The sequence below is a fragment of the Hyperoodon ampullatus genome, assembly GCF_949752795.1.
Source record: "Hyperoodon ampullatus genome assembly, chromosome: 5".
Lineage (NCBI taxonomy): Eukaryota > Metazoa > Chordata > Mammalia > Artiodactyla > Ziphiidae > Hyperoodon > Hyperoodon ampullatus.
The window spans coordinates 140,431,534-140,446,123 of NC_136918.1; the positions used below are offsets into that span (position 1 = coordinate 140,431,534).

General features: G+C 36.2%; 1 protein-coding gene across 1 annotated transcript in view; it reads right to left on the minus strand.

Moving 5' to 3' along the window:
* BRWD1 (bromodomain and WD repeat domain containing 1) overlaps positions 1–14,590 on the minus strand; it is a 111,664-nt gene that overhangs the window by 19,856 nt on the left and 77,218 nt on the right. Inside the window, exons 26-34 of the mRNA XM_079704143.1 lie at positions 12,861–12,985; positions 12,109–12,191; positions 8,813–8,924; positions 7,939–8,000; positions 4,827–4,982; positions 4,479–4,599; positions 3,008–3,133; positions 1,461–1,533; positions 323–364 (exon numbers count right to left, since the gene is read on the minus strand). Coding sequence (XP_079560269.1) covers positions 323–364; positions 1,461–1,533; positions 3,008–3,133; positions 4,479–4,599; positions 4,827–4,982; positions 7,939–8,000; positions 8,813–8,924; positions 12,109–12,191; positions 12,861–12,985 — 900 coding nt within the window. The remainder of the gene's footprint in view (positions 1–322; positions 365–1,460; positions 1,534–3,007; positions 3,134–4,478; positions 4,600–4,826; positions 4,983–7,938; positions 8,001–8,812; positions 8,925–12,108; positions 12,192–12,860; positions 12,986–14,590) is intronic.

A 14,590-nucleotide genomic window follows, 5' to 3' on the forward strand; every position in this document is an offset into this window, starting at 1 on the left:
CCCCTACACCAGTCAGGCCAATGTTCTCAGTAGCCCACTGACATGCCACACTTTCCTACATTTTTAGCTTGAATCATAATAACCCTTACTTTTCGAGTGTCCTCTTCTTACTCTATCTCATTCTGAGGACACAGTCCAAATCCCAACCCTCCCACTAAACCTTACCTAGCCATCCACCTTACAGTGATTTCTCCCATTTCTCTTATAAAATACTCAATATCAATATCAATGTAACTTTTCAAAGACAACACCTAAAATCTTATGTTGATTTTAAAACACAGAGTAAATAAACAACTAAGGTTAATCACACAAATTAACTTACTCTCCTTCTTCCAGAAGATGTTTTAGGAAGATCACTATCATCCTAGGAATAAAAATCAGAGCATTTTAAGTGTTAATATTTTCATTAGATATGCAATAATCTTAGCATATCAAAGACATTAGGTTTACGAGGGTTATAACTTGTTAACAAAATCTCAAAATACAGATTATCAGATGGTCTTTGTGGCACTCACCCTCCAAGAAACCAACCCTTATTCTTATTCTTAATAACCCTTTACATTCCCTAACGTAAACATGCACTAAATCCAAAATACAGCTATCAAAAGTTGCCTTGTGCATGTCCACAGAAGACATGCCCAAGGAGCTTTAAATGTGTTTTTACCTCTTCCACAAAACTCAGAAAGAGTCTCCCACAGATTCCTACATTTTGTATGCTACACATTTTCTTATTCCCTAAATCACATATTAGCATCCCTATTTTTATTCCAATGAAAATCAGTGAACTACAATAATAGTTTGTGTAGAAACTGACACCACACTGTTTTTAAAAAAATATCCTTCCTGCAACTCCATACAACAACCTGATTTTCTATGAAGTGAAATTACACAACATCAATGACATCTGCCTTTACTTACACTTCAACACCATCTTGAGTGAAGGATTTTAGGGTACTTACAGCATGGTAAAGTTCATTAATTTTTAATTACAATTAAATCCAACTCTCAGATACTGATTTTTTTTTTTTTTGGCTGTGCCACATGGCTTGTGGGATTTCAGGTCTCCGAACAGGGACTGAACCCAGGCCACGGCAGTGAAAGCACCGAGTCCTAACCACTAGACTGCCAGGGAATTCCCTCAGATGCTGATTTTACCAAACATATCCAAGGTACTTCTTATAATACACCTTTCTCTATCTCAAATTTGGAAAGAGAACATATTCCACACCTAAGTTAATTCACTTAGACATAACTTGTTTGTTTAATATCAATTATTGGCTATTACCTCATTGATGATCTAGATCATTTAAAAATGTAGTTTTATCAAGTGCCCTATTTTCATAGTTCATTGGAATATAGCAAGAATTGATTTAGGTAACCAACGTTTTCTACTTCACTCTTCATTTTAAGTTATCATTTGAAATTAACAAAAATCATTATAAAATTGACAAACTTCATACCAAATCCCCGGCATTTTGCTCATCATTTTCAGAAGTGTTAGAAAGTTCTGAGATATTTGTACAGTCTTGACTCCTAAAAGACAATTTTTTAATTTAACAGTATGCAAATGTAGTCCCTGTCTCCAAATATTCAAACTACAGGTTAAGATACAAACAGTTCCCCAACTATGCAAACAGTTCCCCAACTATGCACACCTAATTTCAAGCAGTAGAATATCAGGTTTTTACTCTATCCTCTGTGGAAACAACTGACCATACTAGAACACTGAAAGTGAATTTTTTTTTCAATTTAAGTGTGTACAGAAATACTATATGTATAGCCTCAACTGGATGAATACACGGATGAGTTTTTCAAACTTATCAGCACTAGTAATATTTGTACAGTGAGTACCAGGAAAATGGTTGATTTGAGATAAAAAAAGAATAGAAGCAAAAAAGGAAGTAAAAACTAAAATAAATTATATCTTAACCTCACTGTAAACACAGCAGAAGAAAGAATCATAAAATAGGGGTATCTAGGCACAACGGAGATGAAAATGTGTATGTGACCTTCCTGAAGTAGAAAGAAGAAACTTTGGGAGGAGAGGCAACAAGTTTGAGTCCTCCAGACATCAGACAGATTCAGCCCAGGAGAGTGAAACAGCTGGAATCAGTTATTCCCCAGTTTGTAGCCAGATATTGAAAATGATGTCAGAGCTTATAAATTATCTTCTCCAGTATATAATTCTTTCAAAGAATTTTATAACTGGGGGAAAGGCATACAAGATCATATAGCAAAATCATTCATTTTAAAGGAAAGAGGCTGAGTAATATGTGCAAAGTCACCCAGAAAGTTCACCAGAACAGATTAGGTTAGAACCTGGATCTCAATTTGCAGGTCAGTTTTCATCCTACTAGTCCAAATCGATTTCCAAATGCAAGAAAAGTGTGGAATATTCACAGGATACAATCCAAAACAGATTAAAACTCAATCTAATCATGAGAAAATATCAGACGAGCCAAATAATTACACAGTACAAAATAAGTGTCCAGCACTCATAAAAAAAAGATGATAAAAGAAAGGAAAGACTAGAGAACAGATTAAAAGAGACAAAGAAAACAAAACAGTGAATGCAGTGGGAATTCTGGATTGGATCCTGAAACAGAAAAAGACATTGATGTAAAAGCTGATGAAATCCAGATAAATTCTACACTTTAGTCAATAGTACTGTACCAAGGATAATTTCTTAACACTTCATAAGGACACCACAGTTGTGTAAAATGTTAACCTAAGGGGAAAACAGGTGAAGGGTATATGTATACATAGGGCAACTCTCTGTAGTATAAAATTATTTCAAAATTTAAAAAAATAGAAAAAATTGGACTATTCAATTTCTCATTCCTTTACCTAAATTACAATCACAAAAGAAGAAACGTAAAGAAATGTCATTTAATGTAACACATTAAAAGGGTATAATTCAGAGAGCACAAATTGAGAACTGGATAGTTTTAAGAGCACAATATGCAAAGTCACTTTTCCACAACATCTATAATATGAGGTCACTTACTTGATAAATTTCAAAAGCTGGTCAGTTATCTTCTTAGCTGATCTTGCAATTACACTCTCAGGTTCATTAAATGTTCTGGCATTATGTTCTATATATCTGACTTCCCAAACTAATGCAGATAGCCTCCTTCAAAGTAAAAAATAGGCAATTTAGGGCTTAAAAAATGAAAAGACAGAAACCAAGTAAAAAAATCCAGCATGTTAAGCCAGCATGATATATTAATTAAACCATAAGTGCAAAGTTATAATGAATAACTTTCTAATACTCTCAACTTGATCACAGTCATAAGCAATTATATTGGAAGCTGAACTGCAGAGAATACATTTAAGGACTGAAAGTCGTAACAGATCACTTAATCACATCCAGAAAACCAACAGAGCAACCGTCCCTTTTCACACTGCCTATAGGTATATTTGAAGCTACTGAGACTCAATGAAGAAAATGTGTTAAATACCATCAATCCTGAGAAAGTCAATCTGACTATAAACTCACAAACTGGTTTCTGAACGAATGCGCTACAGAGGTAAATTAACATCAACAATGTGAACTCAAGAAGTCAGTTTTTTGTAAAGATAATTTCTCAAAGCAGCTGAATCATACAGAAAACCATCACCTGCTTTAAAAAAAAAAAAAATCGGGCTTCCCTGGTGGCGCAGTGGTTGAGAGTCCGCCTGCCGATGCAGGGGACATGGGTTCGTGCCCCGGTCCAGGAAGATCTCACATGCCGCGGAGCGGCTGGGCCCGTGAGCCATGGCCGCTGAGCCTGTGCGTCCGGAGCCTGTGCTCCGCAACGGGAGAGGCCACAACAGTGAGAGGCCTGCGTACCACAAAAAAAAAAAAAAAAAAAAAAAAAATCTGGGCTTCCCTGGTGGCGCAGTGGTTGAGAGTCTGCCTGCCGATGCAGGGGACACGGGTTCGTGCCCTGGTCCGGGAAGATCTCACATGCCACGGAGCGGCTGGGCCCGTGAGCCATGGTCGCTGAGCCTGTGCGTCCGGAGCCTGTGCTCCGCAACGGGAGAGGCCACAACAGTGAGAGGCCCACGTACCGCAAAAAAAAAAAATCACTGAGAATGGGAAATTTTATAGTTTTCAAAGCTCTAGAAGCCAGAGATAAAAAGTTGATGACTCTGGGGATTTAATCTTTCAAAGGCCAAAGTCATTATTAACTAAATTTTATATTTAAATGGAGCAGCTTTTGCAAGAAAAGCAGACTACTAAAGACTGAGGAATGAAACGTGGTACTTCTCCTTATCCAGGTTCTATCCATACCTACCAACAGGCATCTAACACACTGTCTTACACACAGGACCAAGAAATGACTGTAATAAAAGAAGAGAATGTAACAGAAAATAATGTTAATCAGCCCCCACTCCACCACTGTCACTATCAGCCACCACTACCTCTCTTAACTCTACCTGGTTAAATGGCCAAATATCTTTTCAAATTTTTTTTAAAGTAGGTTTCTACTGACCTGTAAAATCGATTAACAAGTCTCATTCGAATTGTATACAGATCAGTTGGATAGGCCACTACAGTACAGTACTTTGGATATGTACACAGATCAACTGGACCTGCAAAAGCTGCTGCTATATCTGTAATGGCAGAAGGAAGAATTTTCATCAAGAAATTCATTACCTCTAAGTGATATTTCTCTACAAATCATTCATAAACAGAGCTACAATTAGCACTATAGGCTTGCCCAAATAGTAACAAATACAAATTGTAATAAAGAACATAACCACAACTATGCTACTGTTTTAAAATACTTTTCTGGAAAAGAAATCCTGAACATGAAACTTGTCACTGTAAAGAAACTTACCAAGATTCAAAAGTTGATCTATACCACAAATAATTCGTTCACATTCTTCATCTCTCGATTTCTGACCCCATTCACCATCTTGGGGTTTGTAGAGCAATTTCTCTAGCTCATCTGAAGTGACAGAAATACTAGCTCCTAATTCTTCAGGTGGATCAACTATGATTCCATGAACAAAAAAAAAAACAAACAAAAAAAATCAAACCAAACTAAATATACACTATATTTAAATTCAGTTGTCCAAGTTCATATACAAGATACTAATCAAAGGAAAAAGAAGTTACTTTACAGCAGAAAAACCTGGCAGATACCACCTAAATTAAATGATTAAAGTTAATATTCCCAGTAACAGGACAAACTGCTGTCACATGCCTCCTGATATGATGCACTGAGAAAGACACAACGTCACTTCTCTGACACTCTTGCCAAATATGCAAACTCTGGACTCAATCATGAGGAAACATCAGACAAATGCAACCTGAGGGAAATTCTACAAAGTGGCCGGTGCTCTTCAAAACTGTCATGGTCATGAAAGATAATGGAAAGATTCAGGGATTCCAGACTAAAGGAGACTAAGAAGACATGGCAATGAAATCCAATGTGTGAAAGAACATTAGGACCATGGTCAAAATTTGAAAAAGGTAAGATTAGAATTGTATCAATGGTATTTCCTGATTTTGATAAATGCACTATACTTGTGTTAAGATGTTAACATTTGAGAAAATTGGGTGTTCAGAAATTCTTCGTACTCTTTCTGTAATATTCTTAAGTTTGAAATTATTTCAAAATGAAATGTTTAAAAAGTGCAGTAAAGGGCCTCCCTGGTGGCGCAGTGGTTGGGAGTCTGCCTGCCGATGCAGGGGACACGGGTTCGTGCCCCAGTCTGGGAAGATCCCACATGCCACTGAGCGGCTGGGCCCGTGAGCCGCGGCCGCTGAGCCTGCGCGTCCGGAGCCTGTGCTCCACAGCGGGAGAGGCCACAACAGTGAGAGGCCCACGTACCACAAAAAAAAAAAAAAAAAAAAAAAAAAAAATGCAGGAAAAATTGATAATGGAGGAGTATGCACATTTTAAAAAAGAACAAGAGGCAATGTAAATATTCAGAGAATAGTTTCTTGAAAACTATTTTTTAAAAAAGGAGAAAAATGTCAACAGAAAGAAGACAAACATATCAATCTAACAATGTGATAGGTAAAACGATATTTTAATATTTTAAATTATTATTTAAAATATTATTATTTTAATATACCTTTCCGAGACTGATAATGCAAATGAGCTTTTCTTCATATGCCTCCAAATTTATTTTTCTGCCTGTTCATGTCTTTTGATAACTCTTCTAAAGACTTATTGGCCTCATTAACATGTAAAATCTCTTTATGTAAGTGCTTTTATTGATTTGGTATCATCTACAAAGCAGCAGCTATAACTAGCAGTTAAAAGCACTGGTTGGTGCCAGATGGCTTAGGCTAGAATCCAAACTCCTATCCTTTCTAGAGGTGTGTGACTTAGCTAAGTTACTGAAAACGCTCTGAGCCTGAGTTCCTTCATCTGTAAAATTAATAATAGAGCATCACCTCAGAGTAAGATTAAATGAATGGATACATATAAAGTTCTTAGCAGCAGAGTAAGACCTCAAAAAAATGTTGGTTTTCACTTATCTATATATGCTTTATACAATGCAAAATGTCATTTCATATTGCTAAGTATTATTTGTTAAGATACTAAGCTCAAAAGAAAATTTAATAAAGGAGTCACTGGTGACTTTTAAGAGTGTAGTTATTTAAAAAAAATTTTTTTGAAAAAAACTCCTTAGTGGCAAGCAGCCGCATAGCACAGGGAGATCAGCTCAGTGCTTTGTGGTCACCTAGAGGGGTGGCAAAGGGAGGGTGGGAGGGAGACGCAAGAGAGAGAAGATATGGGGATATATGTATCTGTATAGCTAATTCACTTTGTTATACAGCAGAAACTAACATACCATTGTAAAGCAATTATACTCCAATACAGATGTTTAAAAAAAAGAGAGAGAGAAAAAAAAAAAAAACTCCTTATTTCCAAAGTAAAGCAAGGCAACAGTTGATGGAGATAGTCAGAGAATAAAACACAAAGGAAAAAGGGCTTGACCCTTAAGGCAGACACAAGAAGAAAACACAAAGATTTCATGTGTCAAAAATGGTGGATGTGGAAGGACACAAGTTCTTGCATGTTTTTATGTTGAATCAACACTAATATAAAAGAAAGCTTGACAGTGGAGAGATGGGAGGCAACAGATATAAAGGGTACCCCTTCAAAAAGTCTAACAAGGGCTTCCCTGGTGGCGCAGTGGTTGAGAGTCCGCCTGCCGATGCAGGGGACACGGGTTCGTGCCCTGGTCTGGGAAGATCCCACATGCCGCGGAGCGGCTGGGCCCGTGAGCCATGGCCGCTGAGCCTGCGCATCCGGAGACTGTGCTCCGCAACGGGAGAGGCCACAGCAGTGAGAGGCCCGCGTACCGCAAAAAAAAAAAAAAAAAAAAAAAAAAGTCTAACAAGAGTGAAGTAATTCAGTAGCAAAATGTTCAAGAAAATGAAATGAAAGCTGTTTTAAGGTACAAGACACAAGTCCAAACTTGAATGGAGATAGGAAGGAGGAAACTAAAATTGTTGGAGGGAATGAACTAAGTGTAAATACCAGGTCCAAGAGAAGTTCAAAGGAGTGGGACCAGCAAGCACTGGAGAAGAGACGGCCTTTGGAACAGAGACCTCTACCTCTCAGACAAGTTGAGGTAATGCAAAAGACAGACAGAAGTCAGGTTACAGCTCTTCTCTGAAGAAAGAACAAGGGTAAAAGAATAAGGATGAGGAAAGAGAAATGGAGGCTATGTGAAGGAGAGCAAGAAGAGACTAAAGCACAATTACATGAGAAATGACAGTTGGTGACTAAGATACAGCGAGCAACAAGCTGGAAACAGGATAAGAATTAAGGAGCCAGATACATATAATTCTGTTCACTTGTTTTAGTAAAGCTCACAGTTACCATAATAATTTAAAAATGTTTCTCAAAGACCACAAATGTGCTCTATGTGCATTAGTAACATAAAAACTTGAAAATGTATTTTCATTGTTTAAAAATTACATACCATTATCAGGTATTGGTTCCATGTCCCATGGGCTAAGTTTTTCAATTTCAGTATTGTCCCACCTGTTAAAACCAAAAAAAAAGTCTGGCTAGCCTTTCATAAAGACAATTGATAGCACGTATAAAATAGATAACTAATGAGAACACTGTGTATAGCACAGGGAGCTCTACTCAATGCTCTGTGGTGACCTACATGGAAAGGAAATCCAAAAAAGAGGGGATATATGTATATGTATAGTTGATTCACTTTGCTGTAAAGCAGAAACTAACACAACATTGTAAAGCAACTACACTCCAATAAAAAAATAAAAAAAAAACTGTGGCTAATAACTAGGTACCCACTACAAGAGTAAACAAAAAGATAGAAAATGAAAAAATTAACCTCACTGTAGCAGTAAGTTTAAATATTAACAGTATGTCTTTTTTCGAATAGATTATAACAAACAAGTATAAAAATGTATGGTGGATTCAAGGACAAAACCAGAAATCCTGTGTGGCCTGTACCCAGGGTAAGTGAAGAAAGACAGTGTGAAGGCCTTGAATGCCACACTTCAGAATGTGGACTTTGTTTCCACAGCCAAGGGAAAGGCAGCAAAGACTTTGTTTGAACAAGGGAAATGAAGTAACATGTGCTCCTCAACAATGATCCCGCAATATTGGGTTGAGGAAATAGGTCCCAGGGAAGCAAGTAGAACCTGTACCAAGGTGGGTACCAGTAACAGAGGCAATTCTAGAGAGATGCTGCAAAGGTGAGACTGACGTGACTTAACAAAGAACTCAATGGTGTATTTTTAACCTGAAACACGCCATTCATACCACAACCTGCCGCAACGAACAAATGTTTGTAGATGATTGGTTTTCATCTGCATACATACCTAACAATGTAACACTGGAAATGACTATCAGGGTACTGTGGCTGATACGGCTCTTGACTCAGTACCGTTCCAAACCACCAAGCATCGTCAATGATAGAACGAAACCTGTCACCTATAAGAGAGACGACCAAGTCTGAGACATCAATTTGCTAACGTTAACATTTTTAACTTACAAAATAACTATGACAGATAAAACAAATCAAATAATATTTTTATCTTAAACTTAGCCATTCTCCGCCACTTACCTGCAATCTTTAGTGATACAACATATGTGAAAAAGACATAGTACTACACTCGGCAATTTACCAAAGGTATAAAACCATATAATATAATTGATGAAAACGGTTTATGACTAGGTTCCATTATTTAATGGATCCAAATGCCCACTGCAAAATAAGTTCTATTACAAAGAACAAAATTTAACAAAACTCAAAAATCTTTTACAATGATGTATACAAATCGATAAATATTTAATAAGCATATTAAATATACTTATGAAATATGTAACTTTTCCTGAATAAAACAAGTTATAAACGTATGATCAGAAGTTAATCCATGATTCTTCTAAAGTTGCTGCTATATAAATATCTCCACATAAAACGGTGTTCTAATTCTTAAGATCTCATAATAAAAATCAGGTCTAAATGTACCCTTGAAAATACGTATTTATTATTTAAAAGAATTAAACATCCACATACCCCATTATGTCAGCATAATATAAAAGCAGGCAAACAGACCTTAGGAGAGCTCCCTATACAAACCAAAGTAACTGGAAAGAATACTTCAACTGACTTCAGTGATTTTAGATTATACACATACATTTCTAAATATATTCTATAACTGTTAACAACTTCTAGAGAAAGAAACTGTATTCGATCTTTGTTTTATATATATTACAAAAGAAACACAGACTGCTGTAATAACCCTATCTCCTCCTTCCCATCCATCCCATCATTTTCAAAACAAAATCAATATGAAAAAAAGTTACTTATCCTTCATTAATAATTCTTTGGTAGATTAACAATTCTTTCTTCAAGAAAAGTTTTACAGAAATATTATCAATCAAAATTAAAGCTACATATCACTCCCAAGAAAGAGAATATTCCCCACAAATGGTCGTGACTAAAGAAAGTATGCTTTCAATAAATTCTGTAAAACTGAAAAAAATAGCAGTATCACAACTATTGGAGCTACATGTTTTGAGGTTAATATATTTTCAAATTTATATAAACATGATCTTTATGTATATTTTACTTCCAAATCATTAGAAACCCATAAGCCCCTCATCCCACCACCCTTCTACCATTAATAAAATTCTATTTTTGACAGTATTTCATTAATACAGATATTCCAAAACACTTCAACTTTAAAAAAAAGTCTTAATAAATTTTAACAACAAACATTTTTAATGGAAGGAGTATACTAAAATTTTGATGTAACACCATGATTTCCGTCCAATTCTATAATGTAAATAACTTAATTTAACAGATATCAATTATAATATTTGTTACAATAAGTATTACTGTAATAATAACAAAGCCAGGGGCTTCATTTTGAGAAACCTAATACAAAAATATATGGTTACTAAGTGAGCCAGTCTTTGACACCAAGAATTAGTTAGGTAATATTTGTCTTCCCTATTTATCTAACATTAGAATACTTTCAGTTGAGATAAAAATAGTTATTTGGTGTAAGACTAAAAACTTTAAATTAAAAGGAGGCTTAAAAAATTCATTTTCTCATGGTAAAAATGGGCATTTCTATTCCATTAAGATTTTTCAAATAAACCTATTTTGGCTAGTCAAAAGCAGGATAAACATCTGCTCAGTAAGAAGTTCTCACAAGCAACTTCCTATAATAACTGCTCAAACTTCAGGAGAAGAGGTAAGATTTTCTATGGGGGAGCAAAAACAAATTAATTAGCATAGAAGATATGATACAATAATTTCACAACCTCAAAAATAAAACAAAACCCACCAAATTACAAGGGGTAGTCAGGAATCAATCTCTAGCATTTACTTGTAGAGAATCGAGATTAAGAAATTTTTTTGAATGGGCATGTTGGTAGAAATGAGAGCTTCTAATTTACACATCATGGGGGTGGAAAACCAGATTGGCTAGGAAACTATAAAGTTCTTTGGGACTTGGCTGTACAACATTAACTTCTACATATTCCAGCTGTCTGGTTTGTTTTTTGTTTTGTTCTGTTTTGTCTTTGGTAGCTAAATGTTTCTCTTCAAGAAAACTTTCCTTTACACCTCCAGTCCCCAAAATAACCCTGATTACTTGTGTGGACGTTACCATTAAAAATAGTCTACTAAGAGCAGCCACACTCTCCGGTAAGATTTCATTTCAAATAGGGACAACTCAGGGAATTTATTTACCTGTTTCTATTGCCTGCAGAAAAAGGCAGCAGGAATTAGGAAAATTAATGAGGTCTGAACATCATTTATGAATGTGTACACCAGCTGACACAGCCTAGGTAGAACTTAGTATTTCACTAAAATTGATAAAAGGAGAATGACTTTTCATCCTCCTAGGTGACTAAAGTCAAACTCAATACATGAGCTCCCCAGACAGCATTACATACTGGAAAGTAATACATATACACCTGTGAAGTAACTATTACAGTTGCTGGCCTAATTACAGTCATCAATTATGTCCTGAGGAGATTAATAACCTACACAAGTCAAGCAAGTGAGCCTACCAGCCTGCCTTAAATAGCCACCATGAAAACCACATTGGAACCACATTCAGAAACCCACATTCAAAAGTTAGTGCCTACATTTAGGTGATTTTATTTTTTCTGTCGACCCACACAATTCATGGTTATAAAGCGTAAGTTTTACACAAATTTTTTATGTTTTAAAGGAATGGTTACCTCAAGTCAACCTATTTAAGTCTGGGTTGATATGATTATCAAAGGTAAGATATTCTGGCATACCAGAACATTATTGTGTTATTTTTCAACTTTCTTATTGTTTTATATTACAGGTAATTTTGTGAATTATACCAGTGTCACATGAAAGATGGAAGTAATGCAGTGTGGACAAGTCTGAAAGGACACAGAAGGTCTACTCTAGCCTATATTACAGGAGTAAGAAATCATCCTTCCAAAATGTCACATACCATACCAAGCCCTAAGCAAAATATACTTAGCAGTCTTATATTTCTTTCCAGAATTTACATGTTTGCATCCACCATAATAAGCAGCACCAAAACCAAAAAATTTAGAGCAATAAAATGGGAGATTCATTTCTCAGGGTATATATAAAATTCAGTAAGGACAGACTTACAAGACTGCCAGTTCCTCTGTCTTGCTTCATCATAAAATTGACGCAATACAAGAAAGTCAATAACATCTGGCATATCATGATATCTAAACAAAAATAAAAGAATGTTAAATTTCCTACACAGCAGGTTATAGTCTAGAGCAGCAATGTCCAAAAGAAATACAATGGGAGCCACATACGTAACTTTTAATTTTTGACTAGCCTTATTAAAGTAAAAAGAAACCAGTGAAATTAATTTTAATAGTATATTTTATTTAACCCAATATATCCTAAATATTGTTTCACCACATAATCAATACAAAATAATGAGATTATTTTACCTTCTTTGCCTTTATACCAAGCCTTCAAACTACAATGTGTACACTTACGTCACACTCCATTCAAATTAGCGACAGTTCAAGTACTCGGCAGCCACACGTGGCTAACAGCTACCATATTGGACAGCACAGGTTTAGCAAATTATTCTAACATTTTCTCAAAAACAAATGCAGAAGCAATTTCCACTTCAGGCCAGAATTCTCTACACATTTAAGTGGCAAGAAAAATGTATGAAACACGCTCCCGCCTAACTGCTGCTGCTGCAGTACCAGCATTTGTACTTCCAGTGGGTCCCATCTATCAGAACGTCAACTGACAGCTTGGGCTGTCCACAGTGTTCTACTATGTACCCTGCAGCTGAATGCAAAGGACATGCTGATCAGCGAGAGGGAAAATCTAAATGTAAATAATGCCATTTTTTAAAAAGTAACACATACCTAATAGAGAAAGATTTGTCCATAAGTTTTCCAGTCGCAGGATCTATAAACGCTAGTTTGAGGCAACAAAGTGTAGGGGGACCAACCTCATATCGTATTCCAACTATTTTGACCAACTCTTGATCCTTTAACAGATATTTTTAAAAGAATAAATGGTTAAAATAAAGCAATTCCTCAAGATGATAATTCTCCACATATTGCCAAATTAAGTCAGCTCACAATTCAGGATTCCAAACCAGAAGAAGGGTTTAATTTACCATTAATTACAATCATTTTTGCTAAATCTTCACATCTTTTTGAAGACCGCTATTTAACACTGTTTCTAACGTAAGGAATATACCAACTTTAGAAAAAAACACAACAAAAGTATAAGAAGGAACACACAAATCACCCATCAGCTCAGTATCTAAACACAACCACTGTGCACAGTCAGAATTTCCTTCTGGCTTTCTTCTCTTCCTAGAGAAACATTTTCATTTATATAATTTTGTACTATGCAAATCAAAATATATAAGCATTTGGCTTACTATTCTTCAAAAACTTGACATTAAATTTCTATCTAATACATTTCAATAAATATTTGTTTAAGATCTATGTGCCATGACCTATTCCAGGCAGTAGGGGTAAGACAGGGAAAGGGAGAAACTTCCTACCATGATACAGCCTCCTACTCATTACACTGTAATTAGCCTTCCCCCAATACCTGTTTCCTTAATACTAAGAATATGAGATGATTCATCCATTTATTCACTGCACAAAATGTTATTGTTGTAATGTGCCAAACAAAGTACTAAAAATACAGTTGGTTCTCATTATCTGCAGCATTCTTACTATTCTATAGTGCCACCCAAAATGATGAATTAGTGAGTTCCCAGTGAACACTGAACCACTGCTCCTGGAGGGAATACAAGGCTAGGTGGCTACAGGCCCCCAGTCGTAACATTTCAGTCACCTAATTAAGATAGTATCTTGTATAATGTGAATTTCTATGTAAAGACACGTCATTTTTTTTTTTTTTTTTTTTGGTGGTACGTGGGCCTCTCACTGTTGCGGCCTCTCCCGTTGCAGAGCACAGGCTCCGGACGCACAGGCTCAGCGGCCATGGCTCATGGGCCCAGCCGCTCCACAGCATGTGGGATCTTCCCGGACCGAGGCACAAACCCATGTCCCCTGCATCAGCAGGCGGACTCTCAACCACTGCGCCACCAGGGAAGCCCGAGACACGTCATTTAATCTACATTGTTGAATCATTAACATTGAACTCACAACCAACAGCACTATGACTCATGCCTAAAGGAAGCTTATCTAACACACAGATTTTCTCCATAAGGTACATCATCAGCTTCTCGTACATAGTAACACAAGACAGAACTTTAGCACTACGCTAGGGGACCATCTTAAACAGCAAGTCACCAACACAAAACTGAAAAAAAAGCACAAAAATCTGCAAAATGTTTAATGTGGCACTGAATAGACTGCAAAAAGAACACTTATTTACAATATGAGAGCTCAAAAGAAGGAAGTATCACCTTGTTCAACCTCAGCTGAGAACATGCTGGGCAGACAACTCAAATCTTTTGCCACACTGTGCATGTCTGCAGATGACTAGAAAGCACCTTGAGTACTGATTTTGGTGAGTGAGAAAGGCAAATTCGTAAATACAGAAAACAAGAAAAATGAGCATCAGCTGTCCTCAGGTACACAGTAATAAGTGAAAGAGACATAAATTT